This window comes from Venturia canescens, chromosome 4, assembly GCF_019457755.1.
Source record: "Venturia canescens isolate UGA chromosome 4, ASM1945775v1, whole genome shotgun sequence".
NCBI classification, from domain to species: domain Eukaryota; kingdom Metazoa; phylum Arthropoda; class Insecta; order Hymenoptera; family Ichneumonidae; genus Venturia; species Venturia canescens.
The window spans coordinates 10,303,145-10,330,746 of NC_057424.1; the positions used below are offsets into that span (position 1 = coordinate 10,303,145).

Genomic DNA, 27,602 nt, shown 5'->3' on the forward strand with positions numbered 1-27,602 from the left:
GATCCGCTCGGACTATCCGATTTAAAGTGGCTCGCGCGACCTTGACGAAGGTGTTATCAATAATGTTGGATATATGCGTGAAAAGCAAGCGTGTTCGTTCGATCAAGTTCGATTGATCGTTGGGTTTGACATTACACTTATTACGGCAGGAATAAATGAAAAGGGGAGGGGGAAAACATCAGATTTTTGCAAATCCAATCACAAGGCGTAGCAGGGATTCAAACATGGCCGTTATTCCCGCCAAAACTTAACCATATGTTATTCCTTCGTCTCCGTTCGGGCCGCTCGCTCTGCCGGCTTATTGACGCTCGAGAGAAAAAAAACAGGTTACGCAACGCAGGCTCGTGCGAGATCGAGAGGAATCGCTTGAGGAAGTTTTCCCCGAATTTTAGTGAGGAAAATGAACAAGTACGAAATACTCACGTGAATGTGAGGCTTGCCGTTTTGAGGAGGAGTCCGCCGTCGAGAGCGGGGATGCGATATGAAAAACGGTCCATTTCCGAGGTGCTATTTCGAATACTTGTCACGTTCTTTCGGCGCGAGAAGCCCGAAAAAATGTGGAAAAACCGGGAAAATCCCGCAGCGCATTTCGGGAGCTCGCGCTGTCCGATTGCGCAATAATACGTCGAAACGTGGATCGTCGGTGTGTCTTCTCACTGATTTTTTCACTCTTTTCGACGATTTTGTCGATCGGGCGGTTGCTCAATGATCGGACGAGATACGAGGGAGCGAGGGTGACACGTAAGCACGGCGATTTCGCAAAAAACGCGGCCGACTGTCTTTATTCATTTTAATATTCTTCGACGTCGTACGCGCCGACTGTAATTTCCGATACGGAAGCGCGAAACGCGAACACATTTCCGACGAGCACGGACTCGGCGCGACACGAGCGCGGTTCGAGGAAACACGAAAGTAAGAAAGAACGAGGAGGAAAAGAAAAAAAACGTTGGAAGAAGGAACGAAACGGAAGAGGAAGAAGAGAAGAAAATACGATCGGTTGACGTATAGCTCCGAGTGTATACGTAATGTAACGAGGAGCAATCGCGTTGTCGGACGACCCGGAGCGAGTACCGCGGTCGACAGCGAGTCGTGCCAGTTCTGACCTTGGCATTGAACTTGCGGCAGCGCCCGAGAGAGAAGGGAGAGCCGAGCCGCACCGAAAAAGAGGGGGAAGCTCCCAACGCGACGCGAGCGCGGGGCTACGTATACAGATATTTCCCGGTACATACATGCAACGCATATACTCTCGAGTTCTGAACGGAAAAAAAGAACAGAAAACACAGAGATATACGAATGTGCCTCGGGGTCTCGAAAATAAAGAAAAAAGTCGGCGGAGGCACAATATGAAATTTCATGCGGACTACGCCATTTTTATTCTCAGTTCCGAACCCAAACAAAACAGATAAATCGAGAGAGAGAGAAATAAATGTGCTGACGCGTATGGAACTAGCGAGATATGGATTTTAAACACACCCGTGTATTTCGTCGGTAGAGAAAACGTCGCAATTCGGGGGACCCAGAACCCGAAACGTAATTACGGCTGTTAGTCGTCAGCGGTTTCCGTAACGTAGGTGGATTCAAATGCAGTGAGAGAGCGATGGAAGTGGTGGAGAATACACGTCGAGGCACACGCATGACAGAAAGGCGTCTTCGTCTCGAGCCTGACGCAGTATTTTTCGGGCCTTTCGTACAGTCGAATATTTATTGAATGAATGAAAAAGGGGAGGGGCGGATCGAGAGGGGCCCTCATGACCGCAAATACGATGGAGTGGAATAAAAAATTTTATGAAATAGAAGTGAGCCTGTGAAATTTAGTGGGTTACGCCTTTTTGCTTGCCAACTGCAGATTTATGTACGGAACGAGAGGAAGGAGAGAACGTTTTGCAAGGTGAAGCGGAGGGGGGAGTGGAGGGAAATGTTGCGTCACCTCGCGCAAGCCTAAACGCCACGCGTCAATACAGCCATGATACGCGCGCGCATACAGCTTTTTCTACTGCCACCGAAAGACCACCACCACCGCCGCACGAGCACTACGATCGGCCATCATCGGATAGGACAGCGCGAACGCGGCTACGCGCAACTGTAACCTTCGCCGTTGCCTGTCGCTTCGATCGACTCGGCAGATTATGCCATATATCGTGCTTGCATATAAATATATTTATACACGTACATAAATATATCGGTGTACCTGGACTCCGCTGCTCACGTACAAACGTATTTATACACCTACGGATAATGCCTATAGATCCATCGACGTGCCTATCTCTTCCATTTTTGAGCCAGCGACGAACGCACACTACGAGCTCGAAAATTTATTCGTACTTTTTTGTCTTAACCTCAAAAATCATGCTTTCGATTTCTTTTTCTTGTCACATGCTCTTCGAAACATATGCTAACGTAAGACGCTCGAGAATACGTGCCAAAGTGCGCTCCCAAGTTGCTCGGAGAACGGCAGCGGGTTGCTTCGTCTCACGAAACTCTTGGAAATTTTGGACAACATTTTTGTGGACTGTTCAACGACTTGGAAGCTGACGCTGTGAAAGTCCGCACACGATAATGGCGGGAAGGGTTTCCCAACGAACTCGATGGGAAAATGAACATTTATATTTTGCTATTTTCTCCATCACGCTCCGAACGATAAAAACGTCCCGCGCTTTATGTTTTCACGTTTTGACGCGGTATTGGTTAACGAGGCTCACCGAACCGGAAACTCTGGGCAAACTTTCAGCCGCACACTATAAAAGGGTCGATTGCTTTTTCAGTGTATATCGGGGAGGAAAAAACGTTGACAAGTGACGCGAAGGCTTCATAAAATATGCAGAGCAAAATCGATTATTCCGACAATACAAATTTGTGAGTGACAACGAAAGTGACGACATCTACCGGCGAATTGTGGAAACTCGTCTCGCTTTTTTTTACTCTCGTGGAATTCGGCAAGTGAATCATTCTTTGTGCTCTTCATTAAGCACCCAAGTTTCAGCCAAGTTTTATTCAGATTTTTGCGTTGTTGTCATTTTTAAAATACAATTTGTGACTCTCGTCAACGCATTATTGAGTGACGTGAATTTAAAAATTTTGTCAAACTTTCGATCGAAAATAAAGAAAATTCCTGAAAAATATTTGACTCAACGGCTTCCCGAGACACTTGTATATACGCTGAACTCCAGCTGCCTCTTACGAAAGCACGTTCTTATCGCTCGGCGAGCTGGTAAAATAAAAACATACAAGAATGCAGCAAGTGGACGCTTTTGTTGGTTTGTTCCATTCGACGCGAGTTCGGAGCAGGATAATTATTGCTCGACTCTGGAGGGGGAAGGAGAGGAACTGAAAATTCGACGTTAGATTTTCTCGCTCGAGTGTTAAACGTTTTCTTCTGAACGAATCGCCGAATTTTCTTCACGGCTTTGCCATCTCATTGCTTCAAGACTTTGCAATCATTGCGAGTTGAACGAAAGTTGAAATTCTTTCGAAAAAAATTGGAATTTTAAGTACTACAAAAGATACTTGGAAATGAGAAATTCTATTTCCTCTTACAGAAATAAGGTACTGTAAAAAAAAAGTTTCTGTACGTTGGAACAAAGCAACGTCTTGAAGTCCTCACTTTCAGTGAACAGCCTCGCAAAACACTTGGAAACTGGATCCTACGATTACGATTTCGTTGTGTATTTATGGAAATGGACGTAAGGACAGGGAAATATTGAATCGGTAAGTGCTAAAAAATCTTTGAGGCCAGAGACTGCCTCATGGTTCGGCACGCAGTAAAAATTCGAAGATTTTTCGTTCACGAATTTTTTGCTGTTGCGCTGTAAAGTGAAGTGGGACGTGCGAGGATGTCTGACTAAAATCTTGACGAAAATTATTCGATACAATCATTTTTAACGTTAAAATGAATTCTTCGCTAAAATTTCTTCACTTTCGCGCCACGAACGATGCTTCCGTTTCCGATTTAAACGCAGCCTCGTTATTTAGAAATAATCGATAATTCTAACGCGCGAAAGAACTTTGAAAGGAAGTTGCGACGATGGCAAATAAAATGTCAGTGAAGTAGAATTTCTAGGAAAAACCGATTGTGATTATTTCGTCGGAGGTCAGAGGCGTGATCTCACTCGAAAAAGCCGATCCCCGAACCCGGGGATTGAAAGCCTTCGGAGTCATAGTTCGAGGATGATATGAAAGAATGAAATGAAAAAGCGAGGAGGGAAGAGGGAAGAGTGTGGAAGTAGATTGGGACGCGACTGTACGTCGTCGAGTGCGAGGGAGAGTGAATGCGAGAGAGAAGGAGAGAGGAAGGGAAAAAAGAAAGAGAGAGAAATTGCGACGAGCGCTCTACAGGCGGACCGCCGTCCCCGGGTATTCTGGCCGTGACCTTGAATCTCGGAATATCGCATGGAGTGGTTTCTCTGCGAGATCAGAATGGTAATTTGCGACTGTTCGAGTTAGATCTATCGCATTACGCGGAGCTATTTTGACGAGACGGAGACGATAATTCACGATTTTCAATAATCTTCCTACGCTCGGTTTATGCTAATGAGTGACCCATTACGATGTCAACAAACTCGTTTTTACCAACACGTGAAACCATTCGTTTCTTCACCGTTCGTTCCAACCTCGTTTATCAAGGGGTTTTTAAACTTTCGCTACGTCAAAATGAATTTTTTACTCGGAATCATAGTTTTTGTTCTCTGTACGAACCTCGTCGAGGCTGATCGATATCAAGGTTTTATTATCAAGCTCGAAAACAATTTTCAGACGATAGTAAACTCACCGATCTCCATGGGATAGAGCCAGCTGTTGATGTCGAGAATGAGGTCCATCTTGAAGGACTCGGACTCGCAGTGAAGCCGACTCACTGCAAAAGAAAGAGGAGAAAAAACGTTGAGACATTTTCGTTAAGGGTTTGGGAAATTCGTAAAAAAACGTGTTCAATTTTCGAGTCTTGAATAATGCGCATCGAGGCAATACAATCGACGGCGTTTACGACTCTTTCGTTTATCGGGGGAAAAAATTCGTCGCCGAGTCAGACCCGGCGTGTGCTCCGAATCTTTCCGGGCTGGACGATAACGTTAATATTCCGGTGACTAAAACCGAAGGTTTTTCGTATTCGCGGAGGATCTTCAGTCTGGGATTTATGAAGATCCCGCTGGAAATGGCTTCACGAAATTCTATTCCTCCAAAATTGACTTTCCAATATTTTACTACGACATTTTCCTTCTTTACGGAAAATATCGAAGTATCTTTACAGCCAAGGAAAGCGTTCAGGCAAATGTTGAAGGACGAAGGGAGCTCAATATTTTCACGAAAACAGTGAGCTCGCTCTCCAAGTCCCCGGACATTTTCAACCTTTCGAATTGAACGTTTACACATGGCGGAATCGTAAATGAAATGAGATTTTAGTGCTATCGTAGATTCGAGCTCAAGTCATCTCACAAAACGATGTGGGAGAGAAAAAATGAAGACGATATATGAAGCAGGAGAGAAAACAATGGCGCGATAGCACATACCCGAAAATACGTGGCTGCTACAGTCGTGGGTATACGCTCGTGAATATACATGTGGAGGGAAGTAAGTGTGGAGTTGAATCACAGAGCACGCGCCGCGCGACAGTGACCTTGAAACGAGTTGAACTACTTTCGTCGACACAGAAGAGAGGGATATTATGAACGTGCCTCGATAATTCCTTGTGCCTCGGTTTCTTCTCTCCGGAATGTTCGCTGTTTAATATCGAGCAGGCTGGCAGTGTAATATTTCATTTTGGCGTTGACTTTTTGTAGTATTTGCGGTGTTTCGTAGCTTAAAAGTGAGTCGGCATAGCGAGTTATTCCGAGGGGAAAGCGTTGGCGAGTGCGTAAGAGAGCCAGTACGAGTCAAGCGAATCGTGGAGTCGGAATATTTATTGAACAATTCTTGGCGGAATCGCGATCGCAGTGTCCCGAGCGCGTACTCATCGTCGCGGGATTTGACACGAGAATTTCCCAGCGTTGTCAGCTATCGTCGAAAGAGGACTGCTTTCGCTCTCCTCTCACGACTTTTCTCCCCTCCATTAGTTTCCCGCGACGAAGCCCTCTGGAGGGACGCCCACGCACGAGGTTCGCCCTCCCCCCCGGCTGAGGAGAATCGAGGATGCGCGATGCCAGCAACTCCTGGGGGATGATAATGCAACCCTTAAGCAATATTTTTCTCTCTCTCTCTCTCTCTCTCCCGCTCAATGGCAAAGGATCCAATTCCGAGCGCATGTCCGCTCGCACACAAAGTGCCCCGGTCACTTTTCCTACTTTTCTTCCTGTTTTTATCTTCCTTCTCACCTCTCGCTCTCATCGACTACCCTTTTTCTTATGCCCATTTGCACTCTCCGTCCCCGCTCGAGGCCGTTGTTTACAGACTCTGAACTCATTCCCCGCCGGATCCTCTGGCCCCGGTAATTCCTCGGGTTTGCTATTGCATTAGCTGGGCGAATGTTCTCGATTACGTGCGCCTGAAAAAAACGTCGGGCTCCTCGTCTCCAACAGCTTTTTTAAGGTCGAGGCTTCTAATTTTATTTGGTGGACGGGAATCTGGCCTCGTTGATCCGGTCCAGGATGCTCGGGCCTCGAAGCCTCGAAAAGACGTAAGAAAGGAGGGCGAGGAAGCGAACCGATATATTTCGGGGAACAAATTGTAACTTGGAGCGCTGTCAATGAGCGGTTGAACGTAGATCGATATATGCTGATTCGAGGATATTAATAAGTCGGTTAAGGGACTCCGGGGCTTTTGGTGCTCGAGAAACGCCGAGCCGAATAAGCCCAGAGCCGGTTATCGTCCATCGCGGAGGATCGTGTGTTAGTGGAATACTCGGAATTGATCGTACATGCAAATGGAGGGAAGCACGGATGCGGACGGTCTCATAAACGCCCGCGTGCTCTCGCTGTGCAATCGGAAGGACTCGCCAATCCGAAATACAGAGTCTAGTGCTGCGCAGTGACGCTGCTCTATTCGGTATCGATCGGGAGCGTGGACTCGCGCTCAGAACACGCTATAAATACCCCCCGAGCTCAAGCCGCACCCCCGATGATTACGACGACGAGAAAGAGAAAGAGGGAAGCAGCGAGGGTTGAGCTGGCGAGAAAGAGAGGCGGCTCCTATCCAACATCCTTCAACTCTCTCGCCGCCCCGCTCCCCGTGTGGGACCAGGCAACGATTCTCGGGGGAAACCGCATCGTCCACCCTTTCGCCGGCTTCCCGCGAACCCTTTCCACCTTTCGTGTGCCATTCGACGTTCCCCGGATCCCGGGAAACCTCGGACAACTTCGCGATCTCATCCCCCCCGGCGGCTCTCGCCCCTCCGGTGGCCGGGCCGAGAGCAGCGGAAAAGTGCATTTTCTTTCTGTTTTTTGAATTTTTTTAACCGGGGAAAACGCGGCCGTTTTTCCTGGAGGGAAAACGGCGGGAACGCCAGCTGCCCGGACGACTCTCGGCCAAGTTCCCCGCCGTTCCAGGGCCAGAAGCTCGCACACGCGAGCTCCCCCAGCGCCCGGAGAGGGGACGCCACGTTAGGAGCCCCCGACAACCTTGACCTTCGAAGAGCAAACGCCGCGCTTGCACACAACGACGACTTCTCCTCGTAGCTTATATACTCCGACGCGAAACTACCCGCCGCGAGACGCCCACCCTTTCACCAGCAACCAACCCCGCCGAGATAACTCCAGGGTTAGGCGGTGCAAGCTCCCCTTCTTTTTCGCCTCGTATCATGATTGGCACTCTCCACAGATCCGGACAGGTGCGCCCGGCCTCGAAAGAACCGGCCCGGCTTTTTATTCCCGTTGATTAACCGATTAATGGAACAGCTTTTACCGCACTCGCGTACACCCGCCGTTTTCTTCGCTAATAAGCTTCCCCGCGAACTCCACTTTTCCTCTCGTCCCCTGTTGATGTCATTTTGGGTCTCATTTATTTCAGTTAATTGCGGCTATTATTTCGCTGCCTGAATCCACATCGAGACCCCAATGTCGACCGAACCCCCTTAACGTGCCCTGGCCATTACGAATTCAGGGTTTCTCGGAAGCTCCGAAATGCTTGGAAGCTTCTTCGTCCTTGGACACGGTCCGCTCCTCGTTTTCAGCGATCAACGATTCCTCGCGATCTTCGCTTTCATTCGAATTACGATTTTCATCAGCTTCAGACTTTGCCTCCATTTTCATCCGCTCGAATCCCACGCTTGTCTTCGAAATTCCCGACGTTACGAGAGGCTTTGGTCGACGAGGATCCGGAAAGTAGAGAAACCAAAAGCGCCGTTCGGCTCGAGGACACAGCGACGAAAACGCCGAAGCGATAGCTCACGCTTATCTCCGCTGTCCCGGCGACACGTGTGCGGAGACGACTCGAACCAGCACCGCTCGCCTGTGCACAACTCGGCCCGCTGAATTTTCCCACCGAATATATTGTTTCCTAGTTTTCACCGAGTCCATCCGCTCCCTCAGGACTCTAAATCCTCCGGAGCACACTTTATTTATTTCCAGCTTTGTCGTTCGTTATCCCAGATGATCATGAATCAATTGACGCCCAGCCTTCCGGCCAGGGGACGAGCTCACGATAACACAAGTGCACGCGGAAAAAACGCCTCGTCGATTGTCCGCGGGCTGCACTTCAAAAAAGTCGAGCGCAGTTGGACTACCACCGAGTACAAACTGGGTACAACAAATTTTCGAATATTATCCCAGATTATTGTGCCATCAGGAGAAAAAATCGAGTTTGCACTCTCGGCACGAATATGACGTTGAATATGACTCGATGGAGGCAGAATATTAATTTTTAGAAACGAACGTTGACAGCTCCCTTCATTCGTATCGTCGAACGTCCTGTTTTTTCACTTTTTCCCCCATCATCTTCGATGGTTTTCTCTGTCCAGTTTGTTTTTAAAAAATGCACTTTTCGAAATTTCTTCAGTTTCTTTCAAAACAATTTTGTTTTTTTGGTTATTTAAGGTTGCTGCTTGAAATTTTTGAGGTGAATAGATGGCTATAAAAATGTTTCTATTTGTTGATGAAAATCTCTTGAATGTACTGTGCTTCAAGAAAAACTGAGGTTACAGAACTCATTTTGGAGAAATTAAATGTCGCGAAATTGAGTAAAAATGTTATTCCATTGCACCGGTTGAATGGAACGAAGTCGTGGCCTTCACACTTTTTTGCTTATATCACTCTTATTAATGAAGAAATTCATTTGAAAAAACGACAGTTCGAATCAGGACGATTCATAAAATGATTAAACTGAAAAGAACAGATAGTTTACCGACTTAAATTACGACAAATCGTCGAAAATATGTGACTGCATCGCGATCACATCGGGTTAACTGAGAACTGAGACTGCGGCGTAGAAATGCGGCAGTGTTGCAATTATGAGCCCAACGGGAGGCATTCCTTGACAGGCAGTTGTTGACATAATAACCTTTAAAAAAGTTGGGCGAGACAAGTAACACGTACACTGAGGCATAGGGCTCAGTGCATTTAACCCAAGTACAAAGAAATTACTCGACGTTGCCAAACTTTGTTTTTATTTCAACGCAATTTTCAATTACCGATAATAAATTTTCCATCAGTCATTAAAATAAATAAATGTATTTCTGAATAATAATTAATATTATCAAGTACAATATTCCTTCGAGTTGCATTTTTGTTCCTTAAGATGATGGATCAGTCGGTAATCACACCTCGAATTTTTGATATTGAAACTCTTTGACATCTTTCGTCCGATTAAAATAATAAAAATGTCATCGTACGCAGCACGATCGCAAAAATCCGATGACATTTTTATTTTTTCGATCAGACGAACGATGTGGACAAATTTCCTTTTCAAAATTTGCAGCTATCTCTCTCGCACTCACGGTTGTCATTACCGACTGATCCATCATCTTAATAGTAAAAAGAAAAATTATTATTGAGACTAGCGTAGTCGTTCCAGTGAGTTTGGCAACGCCGCGACCTGCTCGTAACCTGTGCTGTCTGTATACAGCTGTTATTTAATGGAAATAAAAGAAACATGGGCGAGGATGCGGTGTGGGAATATAGGAAGGGAAAGATCCAAAGGGTACAGGGAAAGCAAATGCAGAAAATGTGAGAGGGAAGAGGAAACTTTAGCACACATCTGCGAGTGCAGCGAAATAAAAGCGGACATGAGGAAGGCAGAGGTAGAAGGGGACTAGAAAGATCGCTGGAGAAAACAGTAGGAGAATTAGTGGAAGAGGTAATAAATAGAGCGCTAACAGGAAAAACGAGTAAAGAGTTGTGTGAGTATGTGAGAGGATACGAATGGATGACGAGGAAAAATGTAAGTGAAAAGAATAATTGAAGAAAAGATAGGGAAAGGAAAAAGAAAGATATCTACTCAGTAAGCGGGGACTTTTGTAACGCGGGGGGGGGGGGGGGATTATATAAAAACCCTTAAGGGTATACTTGGAAATAAACTGCTAATACTACTACAGCTGTTATTGACAGAATTTTTTACGCACGTTCATGTCGTAATCAGAGTTCAAACGTTTGGCATTATTAAAACATACCATAAATGTCTAAAAAAACAAGTTTTTATTAATTACATAAATATTTTTTCACCGGTCCTTCATATTTTGTTGCAAGGCCCTAGTGCGAGTTGCGTCGATCGGAAAACGTAATCTCTGGTTTAAAAAACCGCGCAGTTGCAACGTTTCCATTGTGAAAGTAAGGTATGGGTTAACGTCCCAATAGCCACTATTTTTCGAGAAAAAAATCATTGATTGTGCATTTTATAAGTATTGAATGGATTTTACGAAGTGTCAATGCCTGCAAATTTGATCTATAAAGACGGGAAAGGCACGGAAACCCGTAAGAAACCGTGTCAATTTGGAGAAACCGTCTTAATGTTTAATGTCCTCACGTATAAAGTATCCTCGGGCCTTAAAGTTCTTTAAGGCCAGAACATTTTTTTTATTATTATTCATTACTGTATTCAAATTTTTTTTTTTACCGAAATCTTATTGTTAATTCGATTACCAGACGAGCTTCCTTAAATTCAAAGAAAATTATTTCACGTATTGGAGAATATTTGGATTCTCTTTTATTCTGCAGTGTTCAAGATATTAAGGATATATTGCACAGGCGATACAATGTTGCCATGCTAAACCATGCTAAAAACATAAAAAAATTCAAAATGATCAGAATTTTATAAAATTTGGTGAACATATTCTTTAGTGCCAAATTTGACAATACAAATTTTTTAAGATTTTTCTTCTGTACGTTTATCGAGTAATTGATCACTAAAGTTCGCGTGTATAAGCATAGCGTTTCCATATATATAGGTATACATTCCAGGCATAAGAAATCTGCTTTAATGCGTAATTACTCGATAACTAAACAGAAGAAAATTTTGAAAAAATTTGTGTTTTCGCACTTGATGTTGAAGAACATTATCACCAAATTTGATCAATTTCTAATTATTTCGACTTTTGTATCATTCACCCTTAACCGTTAAAAATACATTGCGGCTGCAGGAGATCGCGGACCGCAAGAAAGCTTGGAACTGTCAGTTGGATAACACTCTGAAATTAGATTCACGACCCACGCGACGAACTTTTCACTCTGAATTACGACACGTGAAACATCTTTGAGGAGAGATCGATGTGGATTCACTGTACAACCATTAAAAAAATCACGAATAAGAGTACACGCAATAGTAACTAAAAAAATTGATCTTCTTGCCCATTGCGTGTTTCTAAAGCTTCGAGGGAACGTTCGTTTGATTGTTCTTTTCAAAGAAACTACCTGAAAACCCTCGTAATTTCTTCGACTCACGGAATATTCGACTTTAAGGATGTACATGTGCGTCGTACTAGTCAGTTTTCGACATTTTTTAAAAATAATTATCCCGGTCACTCATACACAGCACAATATTAGTAAAAAAGCGTTATCTTAATTTTTTAATCGTAAATAATGCTTGAGTTGAGTTGGTTGCAGAACATATTGCATTCCGAGTCTTTCGCATGATTCGATAGTACATTGCGACAAGGCAACGCTCGACAAAGTTGGACGTAGTCAGTTGACAGATTAGATCAGAGACCACCATATTTGTCGGAACGGAACATGAAAGAGAAGACGTATTCGAAACGTGATATGTTCACATTGTAAAAAACAATGATAAAAAGAACAACTCTTGAAGTGACAGTTTTGTTTGTGAACCTCGAAGAACGAAGTCGTTTAAAAAAAAATATTGTAATTCGTTTGAGATTGAATTTGAAAATAAAGAATTTCGAATTTATTGTATCCGATGATCCTATACATAAAATCCTAAAAAGTCCAGCTGTCACTTCCATTAACAATATGACATAAGTTGCGCTATATATTATGACCAGTGACGTATAGGCCTTCAAAATTTTTAAATTCTGTAACCATTTGTCGTCTTCGACTCAATATTTCTAATTCAGGTGGCCGTTGACCCCCCTTTTTTAACAATTCAATTCATATAAGTAAATGATGCTGAAGTTTGCAACGTTGGAGTCCAACGAAATGATGTAAGAAAAGGCCTCCAATAATTCCAGTAATTCGTCAATTTCGTTCCCTGTCGAATTTGCAATTCGTAGTTTTTCAAGCTGCGCCGATACTTCGTGAAATAAAAAATTGGTGAATTGCAAATGTCTTTTTTCCTTCATTTCGTTGGACCCCAACGTTGCAAACTTCAGTGCCGTGTAAGAAATGTTTTTAATCTTTGCGACATCTAATTTAGAAATTTATGAAATTTTGAGTTGAAGATGCTTGAAGGACCGGTAAGCCATAAGCGGCATGTTAATTTCTGTACTTTTCGACTGTTAATATTTCAAGCAAACAGTCGATAAGGAGTCCTGAAATTTCACAGGCATAGAAGTGATTGTAAGACATAAAAAAATTGCGAGTGCTATCTAAAAACAGCCCTCGCGCCTGTACGTCCTTAATATGGTCAGGAATTATTCTGCAGATCATAAAAAAAAACTACTGAAATAGTAAACAATATGAACGTGCGTTATCTCGCTTGGTTCGTAATATGCATGTCCGTAGCGCGATTCGTTTGTGAGAAACGCCTGAACGCTTTGCACCTCACGCAGCGGCGGGAGCGAGAAGCTTGAGCGCGGTAACCCAAAAAGCATCAGCCGCTTGACATCAAATAAATTTTCTAGCCGAAGAGAGTGTAATTTTTGTCGATTCGAAAAATAAATTAGGCCAATGAAGAATCTCCAAAAAAAATGTTCATTTGAGCGTCGAAAATGTAACTCTCTCGAGTGAGGCTACGCGGAAATGTTGTCGATGATGAGGCCGGAAGAATGAATTTAAAAAAAACTATTCGAACAATCGAATAAAGTTGTTTATTCAATTCCAACTGGGGCGGAACGTGCTTCGAATCCTGTTTCTCTGCTTTGCACGATCGGGGCTTATTGCTTTTTAATACTTTTCGCTCTCCTCTAGTTTCACGATCTCTCATGGTTGCTCACATTCCTAATTCACCACGCGCTTCTTTTATTGCTCGCTCTTTCAAGTATTTTTCCGCCTTATCACTCTTTCCTCGTTGACCTATCGATTGTACCAAGGCACTCGAAGTTTCCCGATCTTTTGTGGGCTCGACGCGATGTTTTTTACCTTCAATATTCAGCGTGTAAACTAATGGAATTACGAATGACTGCGAATTAATTGTCGTTCTCAAACGCTCGCTCTATACTTTCTCGGAGACTGAGCGATGGCTCTTTCGTTTCTCAGTCATACAGCGATGTAAACGTTTCGCTCAGTGTGTATGAAACTTAACACTAATAGCGAATCAATTATTCACGAGACAAAGTAGTTTATTCGAACCGGATAAACGGCGAAAATAACAAAATCGTATATTCGAACGTGTTGACGACGAGTGACGAAGCACTATTTTCAACAGTGACCGTTTATAATTCAATTTACTTATCAAGAAGAATCAGTCTCGAGTTTTTGAGAATTGAAAACTTTTCAAAAGCCAATTTCACTTCCGGAAGGAATTTTTTTAAGAATTGCTCATTTTCAGCCGATCAATAGTTGAAAAAAATCGATTGTTTTTTCCGTCGTTGAATAAACTTTGGAAAACGAAAACGATTGGACACCGGATATTAACGAAGCTTTGAAAAAAACTGACGAAAAGCCTGATTTATAGATAATTTTTTCGTGAAAGCTCAAGTTCGATAAAAAATATTAGTATTTCCAGTGTTCCTTCAAATCCGTTGGTCGAAATCCATTCAACAATTTTTCGTTTCCCTGACGCATTTCAATATACGGGGACAAAGAAACGAATTTGAATTCAAGGATCGTGTCGTTTCGCGTTTGAGTACAGAAGACGAAAAACATGCTTACAGATTTATAAATTAAAAAATGAAAAGAAAGATGCGTCCAAGTGATTGGACGAGAGCAAATACGATGAAAAATAAAAGCGTTGATAACGAAACCGGTTAACAACAAAATAATCGTAAATTGTTAAATAATAAAAGAAAATATTTGGTGAGAAGGAAAACTATGAGCGGAGAAACAACGAGTAGAAAATGCAGCGAAGCTATGGTGGTTGTCCGGCCAAGTGCGAGAGGTGCGGTTTGCACAGAGAGCAGCTGCCTGACTGCCTTGGCACTGACAGTGGCCCTCTCGTAGCACGAGAGCTTGGCCTCGCGCCTAGCAACACGAGAGAGCACACTTCGATTCTCTACGACAACGAGACAACAACGGAGCGACGGGAGGACCTGAGGCAACGATCTCCGTCTCGTTTCTGCAATATTTCTTTTCCTCTCTCCCTCCCTTCCGCACGAGCCTCTTGTACAGCTCGAACATTGTTATAACACAGCTCTTTGGAGATCGCGTGATTCATATTCGCTTATCAATATTGTCTGTGCACACAGCCGAAACAAAGCATACTTACGTACTCGACGGGAGAGCAATATTGAGACGTTCCGATGCGAGTATTATTGCAGTTGGAAGCTTTCCAGGTTTCCTAAATTCCCTCACCGTGCGCCAATCCGTCGCAGATTTTCTAACCTCATCAGCGGAAACGTGTCACAAGGCGATCATTTTCGGGACATATTTTTTCCCGACAAAGACCGATTTATCGAGTGATTTTATCATCGACGACGTCCCGCAGTGTGTGAGAGAGAATTTTCAATGCTCGAGATGAGCTATTGCGTTTCAGCGATCTCGAATTTGCTTTATCTAATCCCGTTTCGAAGGAAAAATCGCGCCATCTACGGTTGCGCTCGCAGTCGTCGAATGACGTAAACTCTGCTCGGGCTATCGAATTTCATCCCACATCGTTGCACCAGTTTTCCTCCTCGCCAGTTCCCCCGCCGCTTTTCTCGTTGTTCTTTTAATCAGATTTCCATCGGCGGGCATCACGTTACATGATCTTTCGACAAGCGAAATACTGGAATATTCGGGAAAACGACGATCGAGCACAGAAATACTCGGGTTTCGAAAGGATAAAAAGAGAAGCTCTCCTCGCAGCGAAAACGTAGCGTGACGATGTTCGACGACAAACTTCCTAACGATATTTCAGTGCCTGATGCCTGGCTAAGTTGAAGTTTTTCGCGTCATCGAGTAGAGTCGATTTTTCGACGTGGACGCGCCGCGTACCGGTCACGGGGGAAAATAAAGAGGGCTCGAGCGCAAGGGCCTCTATGGGCGATTGCGAACATTTCGTGCGGACTGGGCGTCCCATCGGTCAGTTCGGTACCGTCAAAAACGAGGCTATGCAAAAAAGAAAACGAAAAAAAGCGTCGAAAAGATGATAGCAAAGCGGTACGTAACCCGAATTGGGCAACTGGAAGCGCGTTTTGTGTCAGTAATCGTTAGTTTCGTTCAAGGTCGTGTCTTCGCGTATACGAATTAGAGGCGCGCGCGTGTGTGCATGTGCGTGTTGAGTTTTGTCCGGGAAGGAGGAGGCGCAACGGAGGCACGTGACTCACTCTCATGCTCTCTCGCTCTCGCTGACGTATTAAAGGCTTGAAGAGAAGGTGGATGATGCTCTCGTGTGTATCGTGGCTGCTCGAGCTTACCGGGAACAAGTAAATTACGACGTAGCACGATAACGTTCGTAAACACACGTACGAATTAAAATCGACATAATCTGTGCGTAGTAAAAGCCCAACGACAGCGGCAGGGTGGGGAGAGATTGTTTTTGACAATTGAAAAAGGAAAAAAAAAAAAAAAAAAGAATATTCGGGGTAAAAACCGATTGCGAACTCGAAGGAAGCTCGATAAAAGCTCGCTTCGTTTCATCGACGCGTAAAACGTAACGGAATTCCATTAAATTAACCACTATTTTTATTATAGTTACGGAAAAAAGAACGGCACACAAACCTATATGTGCAGTAAGTATGTAGAACGAGGGAGAAACGAATGGAGGGAGCGCGGCGCAGCTTTCCCTCGAGATGACATCTCCGTTGGCGACCTTGAGGCCAAGCCTGACCTTGACCGTGTCAGGACTTGTGGCGCCCCTCTGTCGGTACACTACGCGGCGTCATGTTGCGCGACGTATATACTTATATATACATGAATCTTTCTCTTTCTCTCACTCGCTCTTTTCCCAACGTCGCATCCGCCACCAGGCATACCAATGCTGGTACTGCTGGTGCGGCTGCGGAGATCGCTGGATCGACCGGCTGCACCGAGCCCCACCCCCCTCTCCTCCCGCCGCCATCTTCGTCATCGCTCCCCTCCGCCCCTCCGTACGGCACGTTCCTTCGATCCCTCTCACGGCCAACACTTCAGCCCCTCCTCGCCTGGCCTTATCATCCTCCCAACACCCCTCTCGCGACCTCGACTCTTTTCGTTTCTCCCCCTTGCCTGGCCACCACCCACGTCAAAATCAACACACACCTATGTATATCATCCATCTTCCATTACGAAATGTTCGCGAAAAATCTCATATTCCTTTTCCCTATTCTCTCGCCAAATTGGAAAAATATAATCTCACGAGTTTCCAGATTATTCTTAGGCTCGTTTCGGGCTTCTTGTTTCGCTGATTCTTTTTATGAAACGATGATTTTTTTGGCCATTTTTGTAATCCGAGGCAAAATGGCCAAATTTTTTCTATCTGTTTCATGGGGATTTTTAACTCATGTCGACCGCGTGTTATCGATTATTGTGTCAAAATCACGTAGCACGATGACAGAGACCCGCTTGTTTATTTGGATATTTTTTTGTTAATTTGTAGTGTGCCAATCCGTTCGCGAGAAATCTCGGGACGCGCAGTGACATCTGGTGAGCGGATTATTTTGTTTCGTCAAAAACACTCGGCGCTTCGAAATAAAAAATTGAACAAACTTCTCGCATATCATTGGCTATCGTGTGAACAACGATTAGTTTTAGATAAAAATTTTAGATAACCATTTTCTTCCCCCAAGTCCTCTTGTTGATATTTACCTGATGATGAAACACGTTTAGAGAAAATATTGGAGAAATGCCCCAAAAAAATTGAAAACATCGACGAAAGAGGTGTGAAAATTTCGTGTTTTTCATCAATTTCTCTCAACTTTTGTTGAAAAACCTTTGAAAAACTGAATTATTAAAAGAGGAATAATTTTTCACAAAAATACTCGTATCTCAATTTGCTATTGTGAATTTTCAATGGAGCGGAAAAAAATCCACCCAGATTTTCAGTTTGTGTGGGTAACTGGTACATGCGTTGCGTAAGATCGATTGTTTTTCATTGCGATTGCGTCAGGTTTTCAGCGCTGCTCTAATGTAATAGTTCAATATCATTAGGAATCTATAAAAAAAAAACCAGCCAAACGAAATAAAGAGGGCTGAATTACTTGATCCACTAAATTTCATACGATGAACAAGCACGTGTTTTCAAGCTAAGTAAATAACGAACGATATTCTCTATTGAACTGCTTCGGTTCGAAGGTCAAGGGTAAAGTAGGATGAAGGAAGGCATTATTACGTTTGGCTCCGAGTTTTGTTGCTGCAGTTATTCTACCGTGACGCAGGACGGCAGTGCAGTCCTGTTATGCATTGTCCATATGTCAGAATTAGAAACGAAGCTTAATAAAAAAATTCGACGATTTAGTTTCGACACTTTCTAATAATAAATACACGAGGTTATAAATACGTGATCGAAAAATGCCGAGTTCACTGAATGTTGTCGCGAGTGTGCGTGTGAATTGGTAAACGTGCCATTAATCGTGACCAAAATCAACCCTCGATATCTATTCACGTCTTTTCTACTTTAATCCTGTGGAATATCACGCTCAAAGCAAAAGAAAGAAAAATTAAAAATAAAGATGAACTCTTCATATTTTCATTCATGAAACAAATTTGGCGCCATGACCAGCTGTAGCACCATGTGCTTTCCGGTTTGTATGGAGACGCAACCGCCGTAGCCGGCTACGATTTGCAACGTCGTCACTGCGCTTTGAAAATTGATAAAAAATTTCCAACATCTTATCGATTTTTGAGACAATCCTACGGGTCAAATAATAGTTTATGAGATCATTTATCGGATAACCCTACCTCGATCGAACTTTTTTCCCTCCGGATCGGTGTCTTTGACGTTGAAAATATCCTCGAAGAGCACACCCGCCATTTTAACGTATAACACTACTGCGTATGCGGCACTAGCGGCGTGTGGAGTAAGCTTTCTCGGTCAGTAGCGTATCACATTGACGTGGAGCCATGAGGGTAGTGAGTTTTTGTTTAGTGAAATTACGAACAATTCCAGTCTTGCATCATGAAAATACGAGTTTCATTACATAATTTCGAAATCTTGCATCTTTGCTTTCGACAAATAATTTCATAACTTAATGCATTCATTATTAACGTTTCCTTTATTTGTACCTAGTCCGAAATACGTGATCAATTTGCATCCTGTCCATCCTGAACGTTTAACAGTCTCATAAATCTATTTTTAAGGCGATGTTTGAAACTTTTGGCACAAACACAAAAATTCTGTGCATTCAATATATTTTGATAGTTAAATACTGTTTTTATTGTTGCAGCAAGAATTTTATTGCGTCAGTACTCACACAAAGTTATCAGCATCGAAAAAATAAATAACACTATGGAATACGTTTTTATCTCAATACAAATAGATGAAGATAAGAGTAAAAATCGTACTTTTCCATTATATAAATATATTAAGATGGTGATAAAGCTATAATTCATTTCTATCGAAGTTTATTAAATAAGAAATGCTCAGAACATGTTCCGAATCAATTGACTATTCAAACTAGTACTTCCGCTTGGATAAATCAACTATAATTAGCTCCTTCATTGAATATTAAGGTTTTCATTAGATCTACGTTACGTTCAAAGTGGCTTTCAGGACGGTTTATTCTTTAAGCAGATTTTTAGGATGAACTCTTTTAGTCGGAAAATTGAGTTTTTTCTGAAATCAGATTACGGTGCTGAAATACATATATTCCTTATATTTATATGCTAATCAATATGTGTTGAGCTTTGTGGCAATTATAACACGCAGGCACTGGTCGAAAGATGTGCATACGGCTAAACCCTGTTTGTCTGGACTCCAATCCAAAGAGCTGACCGGCTGAGACGATAGTGTGCTGTTTTGTAATAAGCTAAGATTCCCTACAACACCCTGGAAAATTCCTTCTGCATCTGCGAGTCTTCTTTTATCAGGGTAATTGCTGAAATATAACAAACATTTTTTCAAGTTTCGTTTTCTCACTTCAACGTACTATTCGAGTTCAGTCGACGAAACATGAGAAAGTATATAAAAAACATAACAAATGAGTTTTCTCCATTTGAAAAATCTGAATGAATGATTGGTGGATTTTAATAATTTCATTATTTTCTTACTATTTCCATAGACACAGAGAACCTGCACCTCCACAAGTCATGAATATGTCCCGATTTTGGGGCAAATGCCGGACCAACCAGACTGTTGATTTGTGAGCCTTCAAAAAGAAAAAAAATATGACTTGAATTGTTCATATTCAAAAGGAGCCGGATTTATTTGTTGTGATTAATGTTCTCATTTGAGTTAAAATTGCGCCGAGAAAATGACGGATTTCGAATTTTGTTTGCCGTGATTATGAAAAGTTTGATAATTTCAGCCAAATTTTATAGAACTTTTTGGGTAACTTTAATCTATCTATTTTCTCTATCAAGTTTCAGCTGACCTTTTCGTTCAAATAAGCGAATCCTTTTTTGGGATGTTGCGTTCGCAAATCAAAGACATAAAATTTGGATTCTAAAGTTGTGGCAATGAGTTTGTTCATTGCAATGTCTTTCCTATCGAATTCTAAACAACAGACACCATTTTTGAGATTTGTTTCCCATCTCAGAGACATCGCACGCAGGTCAAACATTTTGACATCTCCATTGTCATATCCTGCTGCAACGATTCTTTCTTCAGAGTTGTAGGAATTTCCAAATGCAACGGTCCAACAGTCACGTCGAGCCTCTCCAGCTTTTGGCTCCATGATCGCTACGGGTCGACCTTTCTCACGAGGATCCCATACTTTTACACTTCCATCTCTGGATCCGGTGACTATTTCTGGGGCACCGCAACCAACGCTTTCGCCTGCAACACCATCTATCCCATTGATTATTTCATTGTGCGCATTGGCTGTATAAACAGGAACTGACGGATCTTCCAAATTGTAAATATTCAATTTTCCCTGCAATAAATAAATGTTCAAATGCATTCCATATTTTCTATGGTTTTGATGATTGGAGCCATGGCAATAATAGTTTGATTAAAACAATGTAAAATTATTGTTGATTAGTCATTTTCGGAGATAATTATTTCGGTACTTTGAACCAAATAACATGAAATCAATAGGAAATCGTATATCGAATTTCGTAATCGCAAACCTTGAAATCACCAGTTGCCAAGTGCCGATTCCGGAGACTGGAAGACTTGAATGTGCCGCACTTAATAGGATTCGAGCGTGGAATGTCCTTAACAAGTTTAAGTTCGCCATTTGAAATCTCGTAAACTTGAATGACTCCGGTACCTCGAGGTTTCGAGCCCATAACCACAAATTTCGTACTGCACGGTATCCATTTTGTATCAAAAAGAGAATAATCAACGGATTTTTCAATATGAATTATTATTTGGGGTTTCGACAATTTTTCCATAATTATCTTCGTAGATTGAACTGTCAAATTTCTCTTGGAAATTCTCGTCGTCAGGCCGTGTTTGCTTTCACAGCTCCCTGGGCAACATTCCGCTGTTTTCTTCTTGACCCCTTTTTTTTTTTACTGGTTTCGCCACTTGGCGGCGCTGGTAGTAAATTATCTCCAGCTCTGGAGAAAAGGTTTTTATGAATTTCTCCTAGAGAACGTGGTAAGGTAACTGGGATTATAGAGAGAAAGCTTTGTTGCTTTATATCTTCTATCTTCGCTTCCGTAGGCAGTTTTCTGTTCCGCTCCGGCTCCTTGGGTCGTCCAGCTGTTTATTGGTATAGGAAAGGTCGGTCATGTAGGACTCGCCACAGCTATGGAGTGATAAGAATGGTTTAGGATTGCGTTTCGTCTCGGGTACAGTGGCAGACTCATCAGTGGGGCTGTGCCTTTTGTACTCTACCCCAGACGCTTGTTGATGAAGGGTTTTGGGATGGACGTTGTATATATTTGATGAGAGCCTGTCGAAGTGTATACGAAAAAGTTGTAGCCTCGTAGCGGTTGTTGCGCGAACTAACTGGAACGCCACAGGATCTGGGACAAGGAGACTATAGGGAAGGAGTCCAATCTCCGTATTGGGTGCCTGTTAGAAAAACGTCCGTGAAAATGTCGGGAACCCGGGTTCGAGGAACGGCCACTCGCGTCGCATTGTCGTTTGTGTACGGATATATATAGTAATAAAATCAATGTCGTTGGTGAAACTGACCGCCATGGCGGCGGAATCGTGGATTTAAAGAGCTTTCGCGCCTGTCAAAAATTGTTGAATCAACGATTATGAGTGCTCGTAATCGAAAATACTAATATATATTGTAATAACATTCTCCAGCAACGTAAAACCCTGTGCTTTACACATTCCAAGTATCAGCTTATCTCCCCTCGTATGTCGCGCTGCTAAGAAAACCATAGCATCCGGGAAATTGCCGGTTCACATACTCATGTCGAAAGAAATTTTTTGTCACAAATTTTTTTTTGCATGATATTTATGAATATTTTAAAATTATATTGATAACTATAGCTTTTGTGACCATAGTTACTGTTTCATAAAACCTTAAAATATCAAGCGGCCCGGATGAGCCAGTAGCATTTTCTGCCATTTAGGATACCACTAGCTTACGTGGTGTAATGGTTCAATGACGGGCTGATACTCGTGGAGTCCACGGTTCAAATCCTCCTTTGTTTTATTTTTTTTTTCATCATAGATAGTTATTGTTCTGACTATAGCAGAAATTTAAAAAAATCAATTGATTTTGTTGAATTATGTTTTTTTTTATTCATTCATATAAAAAATAACTGCAATATGTTAATTTATTTTAACAGCAATAGCTACTGTGTCAGTGTATTCCATTTTACAAAGATAGGTTAGACCCACAAAAACTATCAACAGCATCAACAGTGTCAGCTGGCAGCAACGCATGCGCGTATATAACGCGCACATAATGCGCATGCGTTAACCCGTACACTACCTGCAACAGCGCCGCTCGAGAGGAACCCTCTTTCCCGACACTTTTACGGACGTGCCCGATTGCCGAGATTGGACTCCTTCCCTATAGTCTCCTTGATCTGGGATATATCGCTATACGCCCGTGTATACGCCTGCCTAGCCTGTGGCGGAGAGACTAGACTGAGATGGGCAACTCGATGGTGACTCGCGAGCGGTGAGCGGCCCGTTGGTAAGTCAGGAGCTGTGTGTTGAGAGACGCCACACAGCCCGCGCACATTATGAACCATCCGTGGTACCAAATTCGTTACATTCGGAGTATATAGCTTTCAGGCTTTTAGTTAAAAAATAGAAACCCGTAAAACTACCGGATTTGGTCTATTTGCAACAAAATGTTTAAAGCTAAGGGAATATTTTTCAATCAAACCAATAAATTTAAAAAATATACTTTATTTTGCGTTTAACATATATAAACATATATACAGCAGCTTACGTCCCGCAATGTTTCGAGAGCTTTTTTTTCAGTTGATATGAAAAGGAAAATAAAAACGAGAAAAAATTCATGTTACGTGACAAAATTAACAGATGTCGCGTGTGTTACCCAGATTTCGCAAGGTTATGTCGAACCAAAACAATCGACGGCCGTTGTTAGTCCTAGCCATATAAGATTCGATAGTTTTATTTCTAATTCGTGTGACCAAGGCCCTAATCCAGCATTCCAGCGAGACTTGACGAACTTTGCGCAATCACACGTGAATAAGATGACTGAACAAATGATAGAATCGAGTGAGTGTTAAATCTTTTATCCATAATCGCGCCGTTTATTCGGGTTTTTGTGACGTTTTATCAATTAATTTGATCGATTCACAGCATTTACGCTTATTTACACTAGTCTGACGGAAGAACTTCGATATAGTAACCTTGCACTTTGATCTCAGGAGATATAGTACGATTGGCACATTCAAGTATAATGAATACTTTTGTCATCTATAGTCTGTAATAACTTCATTTTTTGCTTTTTTTCGTCTTTTGAATTTTTCTTCACTTGCTCTCTCTGAAAAATAATTACCTCATTATATTAATTTTATGCTGAGACTGCATTTTTTCTGAACTGTGTCAAACGTGTTCTATCTCTGAATATCAGTGGAAAAATACTTAATGTGTCATTTAATTGAAGTCTTCTCTTTCAGCAAAGTCCATAGATGACTTCCAGAATCAAACCACTCCAATTGGCGCTTGATAGCACAACGCATACTCCTGAGGAAAACCTTGGAACGCTTGTAAAATGGGACAGTCTGCCAGTTCACATTCCGGCCACCGTACTAGACGCCCCAGCTTGAAACAAATAACCTTTTCCAGTATGGGTAAAAGAAAGTGCAACAACTCCAAAAATCTTTCACATACTTTTTCCTTTCCTGATGAGACACTCAAGGTATTCTTACTATAATAGTACAAAACATGGGGACTGGCAAAGTTGAATCATAATTGTCTACAATTGTCTGAATTTTGGCAAATACTTGCTTGAATCAATTAAATTTTGAACTTTAAATGAGAATAACTTTCTCCAAACTAGTATTTTTAAGGATTTTTTCAAATATTTGGAACATTTTTATTACGACTTTGTTGGCCTGTCTTAGATATATATGGGAGAAATTCAATTTACTTTAAATTTCATCTCGATACAAGTTGCAAATTATTGAAGTGACAAAATTTATTTGATAAAGAGAAGAAAAATCTTGAAAATATTGCTTTTGGTAAGTGATTTTTCATTTTTATCTTTTTTTTCCAATAGTCTAAAATTAATATTTGAGGTCGTTAATAATGAAAAAAATGAATTTCCATTGATAAAATTTCCTTTCATGCATACCTGATTAAAGACTCGACGATTTACATTCAGATTGTCCAGGATTCTAATGACAATAGAGTTATATGAAATTTTGATCTAGTCCCCATGAATATTATTTTTCATAGTATGGAAGTACATTACACGTGGTGATAAAGTCTTCGCATTGTTACCAGATAGAACAGTTGAACGTGAATATAGCAACGGAAGAGGAATTAATGACTCTACCTGGAATAAGTCGAAATTTGGCATCTAACATAGTTAGTCATAGACAAATGATAGGACGTTTCAATAGAGTCGAAGATCTTGCTCTTGTGTCAGGAGTTGGTGCTCACAAACTTGAGCTTTTTAAGCTCGAGGTTTATGTTCCTTCCACAAGTGCCAGCGGCACTTCATCCAGAGCGTCCATTAGTATGGATTCAGTAGGTAACAGCGAGAATATCGTTGACGTTAATGGTGCCAGTATATTTGCCCTTCAAGGAGTTCCAGGTGTTAATCAGGTGAGCGAGCAGTTGAAATGATATTTTTATTACAATTGTATATCAAACTCAAAAAAAAAATAGAAATAAGCACTACGAAAATTATTAACTCTAACATGTAAAAAAAAAAAATGAACTGCTATTTCTAAATCAGACATTCCACATGAATTTTGATAAATTGCACAACTTTATTGAATTATTCATTTTTGCCTTCACGTTCCGCTGGATCATCGTTGTTTTATTACAAAAATTTTCTCGTTAACTATTTTCTTGGTAGTTTTGCTTTTTTATTATTTACTCAAATACTTTAATAAGTGATCCTTTATTCCAAAGGTTCCAGCATCCTGTAAACAAATTACAAGAGTCCATCTCTTCCCTCCAAATCCAGAAACTACTCGACAATCAAAGTTGGCCGTGCAAGCATTTTTTTTTCACCAGTAAAGAGATATGATTGACATGCTGTGATTTTGTTCAAGACCCAATAATAATTGTACAGTAATTTGCTCGATTCTTTTTGTTTTAATTATAATTTAATTTGATAAAAAGCTCATTTTATCAATTGACATTCGTTACATAAGTTTTTTAAAAGAAAAAAGAATTCTTCAACGTATTTTATTGTGCCCACAGGAATTAGCATCGAAAATCGTTGAGAGACGGTTGAAACACGGACCTTATCGCTCGTTAGACGAGCTGGCCAAATTAGGGGGTATGGGAAAGCATCGTTTCGCTATGATCAAGCCGTACCTGAAAATAAACGGGATATCGAATGGTTCGGTAACTCCAACACCGAGTAATGGAAGCAGCTTGCTACCGTGGAACGGACCGCAGGCTTCCAGTACTCCTAAAGTCAATAATACATCGAGACAGACACCTCAAATTAATCGGAATAAGACGTCACTCGCGGAAATGTAAAAATCTATTAATATTTGAAAGTACATTTACTACAAAATTACATTTTCTTTGACTTTGGTTAATTAAATTCCAATTCTATCAAATTTTCTAACAAAATCGTTGGTTATAGTTATCGCAATGACGAAGACAAGAGAAGTGTCGAATTCAATGCTGGCATATCCGAAGATGAGATTTGGGAGTTGCTCAGTGTCGCAAGCCCACGTCCGAGCGTTTATCCGGAATTCTCGAACGAAACATTCTATAGGTCATCGATAAGAATTGCGACGTGGAACTTGACTGGTTTCAATAGTGACAAAGCTGGTAATCCCGGTGTCATGGAAGTTATTTGCCGAACTATTTTGGAAAATCGGTGAGTGCTTTTTGGATTTTGAACGATGTTTTGCATGTGATCGGAGCCAAAATTTTGATTCGAAAAGAGTTGCTAAGAAATTCTGATTGAATCGAATTTTATACTGAAAAATATTCGTGACACATTCCCGATGAATGATCGATTGAGAAATGCGTTAATGAATTGTCGATTCGTCTTCAGACTGGCCTTATTAGCCCTCCAGGAGGTAAAAAGTCCAGAAGCTTTGGATAAATTGACGAGGGAATTGAACACTCCTAGTTTAAAACGTGTTCGTGATTGGCGAGAAAATCAACGTTCGTGGCGATCGATACATTTGGGCGCAGGTTTAGCTGTGTTGTGGGATTCGAATCCAGATAAGTGTATAACACTGAAAGAACAACCACCTGCGACGACGGTGTTGTTACCGGTTCTTGCCTCTTGCATCTTCCACGTAAGTACTCTCGAAAAGCAATTAATTTGAGTAAGGAGAAAAAAAAATGAATTTTCGTAACTTTTCCTATGCGGATCGATTTCAGGTGAACAAAGTTGATCTGACCCTGATTAATGTACACGTGCACGATATGGAAGATAACAGAATAATCGAACGTTTTACGGATACGAAAAATGCGATATTTCTTGGTGACTTTACGCTTGCCGACGATACTTCGAACAGTTACAACGAGGCACTTAAGGAGAGCAATACCGCTGTGTATTCAGAGAAATTTATCTACAAAGATAAGATTATTTGGGGAAAAGGCTCAAAGAAGTTGTTCAATACCGATTTAGCTCGAGTGGTGAGACTGGGGCTCACACATTTGGGAATTCCATACGGTTGGCGATGGGGCGGTCCTGCCTCAAATCACTGCCCAATCTGGTGCGAAATATTCACTGAACCGATCGAAGCTTGACGGATGCTCTCAACTTAGTACCGAATTAAATAAGCAATCATGTGACGCGTGCAAAGAACAACGAAATGTCAAACATAATCAAGAATTTTTGCACGCTTGATTCTAAGCAATATTTTTTGGTTTGCAAGTGTGTGCTCTATCGTTTGTTTGTTATTTTCTTCCACGGGATTGCGTTGAAAATCCATTTTCTTCTTGAAATTAACAGACTTCTCTCTGTAATATACAATTAAATTTAGAGTTACGCGTGCATCCAAAAGATGATGAATCAATGAAGATTTAATATATAAAACGAATTGATCGTGTAATGTACATAATGTCAGAAATCCACCGTTCACACGGAGATTAACTATGTAATTACAGTCCCATTTGTCTTATACATATTATTTAACGACGACGATGTATACAAATATCTTGGAACAGAATCCTTTGTAGAAGGAACAAGACTGACTACTTCCATTTGTAATAAACGATGCGGTGCTGGCATGTCGCATCGTGAATGTATCCAGTGCATAATAACGTTAAATATAATGAAATATTTTGCGTAGTTCACGTTTCTCGCTTTTTCTTCTTTC

At 41.7% G+C, this 27,602-nt stretch overlaps 3 protein-coding genes and 1 long non-coding RNA gene across 11 annotated transcripts in view; 2 read left to right on the top strand and 2 right to left on the bottom strand.

The window, feature by feature from the left end:
* Rpb8 (DNA-directed RNA polymerases I, II, and III subunit Rpb8) overlaps nucleotides 1-18,600 on the bottom strand; it is a 33,634-nt gene extending 15,034 nt beyond the window's left edge. The window contains exons 1-2 of one of the 5 annotated variants that reach the window (XM_043416906.1): nucleotides 18,483-18,600; nucleotides 4,766-4,849 (exon numbers count right to left, since the gene is read on the bottom strand). In XM_043416906.1, coding sequence (XP_043272841.1) covers nucleotides 4,766-4,849; nucleotides 18,483-18,555 — 157 coding nt within the window. In that variant the 5' untranslated portion in view covers nucleotides 18,556-18,600. Of the gene's footprint in view, nucleotides 1-4,765; nucleotides 4,850-5,501; nucleotides 6,011-14,892; nucleotides 15,100-16,325; nucleotides 16,575-18,482 lie in introns of those variants that run through there. The other 4 variants (XM_043416907.1, XM_043416910.1, XM_043416909.1 and 1 more) reach the window with 4 other exon arrangements.
* LOC122409391 (uncharacterized) lies at nucleotides 820-19,897 on the top strand. Of its 3 annotated transcripts, XR_006260671.1 has the most exons (4): nucleotides 820-3,543; nucleotides 3,608-3,705; nucleotides 19,450-19,611; nucleotides 19,802-19,897. It is a non-coding gene; the product is annotated as an uncharacterized lncRNA (long non-coding RNA). The 3 variants fall into 3 exon arrangements; XR_006260670.1 differs by lacking the exons at nucleotides 820-3,543; nucleotides 3,608-3,705 and adding an exon at nucleotides 18,494-18,614; XR_006260669.1 differs by lacking the exons at nucleotides 820-3,543; nucleotides 3,608-3,705 and adding an exon at nucleotides 18,516-18,653.
* Wdr92 (WD repeat domain 92) lies at nucleotides 18,778-21,230 on the bottom strand. Its single transcript, XM_043416905.1, has 4 exons — nucleotides 20,811-21,230; nucleotides 20,114-20,614; nucleotides 19,791-19,888; nucleotides 18,778-19,618 (listed from the first exon to the last, which is right to left on the bottom strand). The coding sequence occupies exons 1-4, from the start codon at nucleotides 21,075-21,077 to the stop codon at nucleotides 19,411-19,413; spliced, it is 1,074 nt and encodes a 357-aa protein (XP_043272840.1). The 5' UTR covers nucleotides 21,078-21,230; the 3' UTR covers nucleotides 18,778-19,410.
* Nucleotides 21,231-23,147: 1,917 nt separating this feature from the next.
* LOC122409387 (endonuclease/exonuclease/phosphatase family domain-containing protein 1-like) lies at nucleotides 23,148-27,574 on the top strand. 2 transcript variants are annotated; one of them, XM_043416904.1, is made up of 7 exons: nucleotides 23,148-23,346; nucleotides 23,751-23,992; nucleotides 24,580-24,903; nucleotides 25,510-25,790; nucleotides 25,904-26,143; nucleotides 26,324-26,573; nucleotides 26,659-27,574. In XM_043416904.1, the coding sequence occupies exons 2-7, from the start codon at nucleotides 23,846-23,848 to the stop codon at nucleotides 27,028-27,030; spliced, it is 1,614 nt and encodes a 537-aa protein (XP_043272839.1). In that variant the 5' UTR covers nucleotides 23,148-23,346; nucleotides 23,751-23,845; the 3' UTR covers nucleotides 27,031-27,574. The 2 variants fall into 2 exon arrangements, with proteins under 2 accessions (XP_043272839.1, XP_043272838.1); XM_043416903.1 differs by having other exon boundaries at nucleotides 23,150-23,346; nucleotides 24,562-24,903.
* The last annotated feature ends 28 nt before the right edge of the window (nucleotides 27,575-27,602 follow it).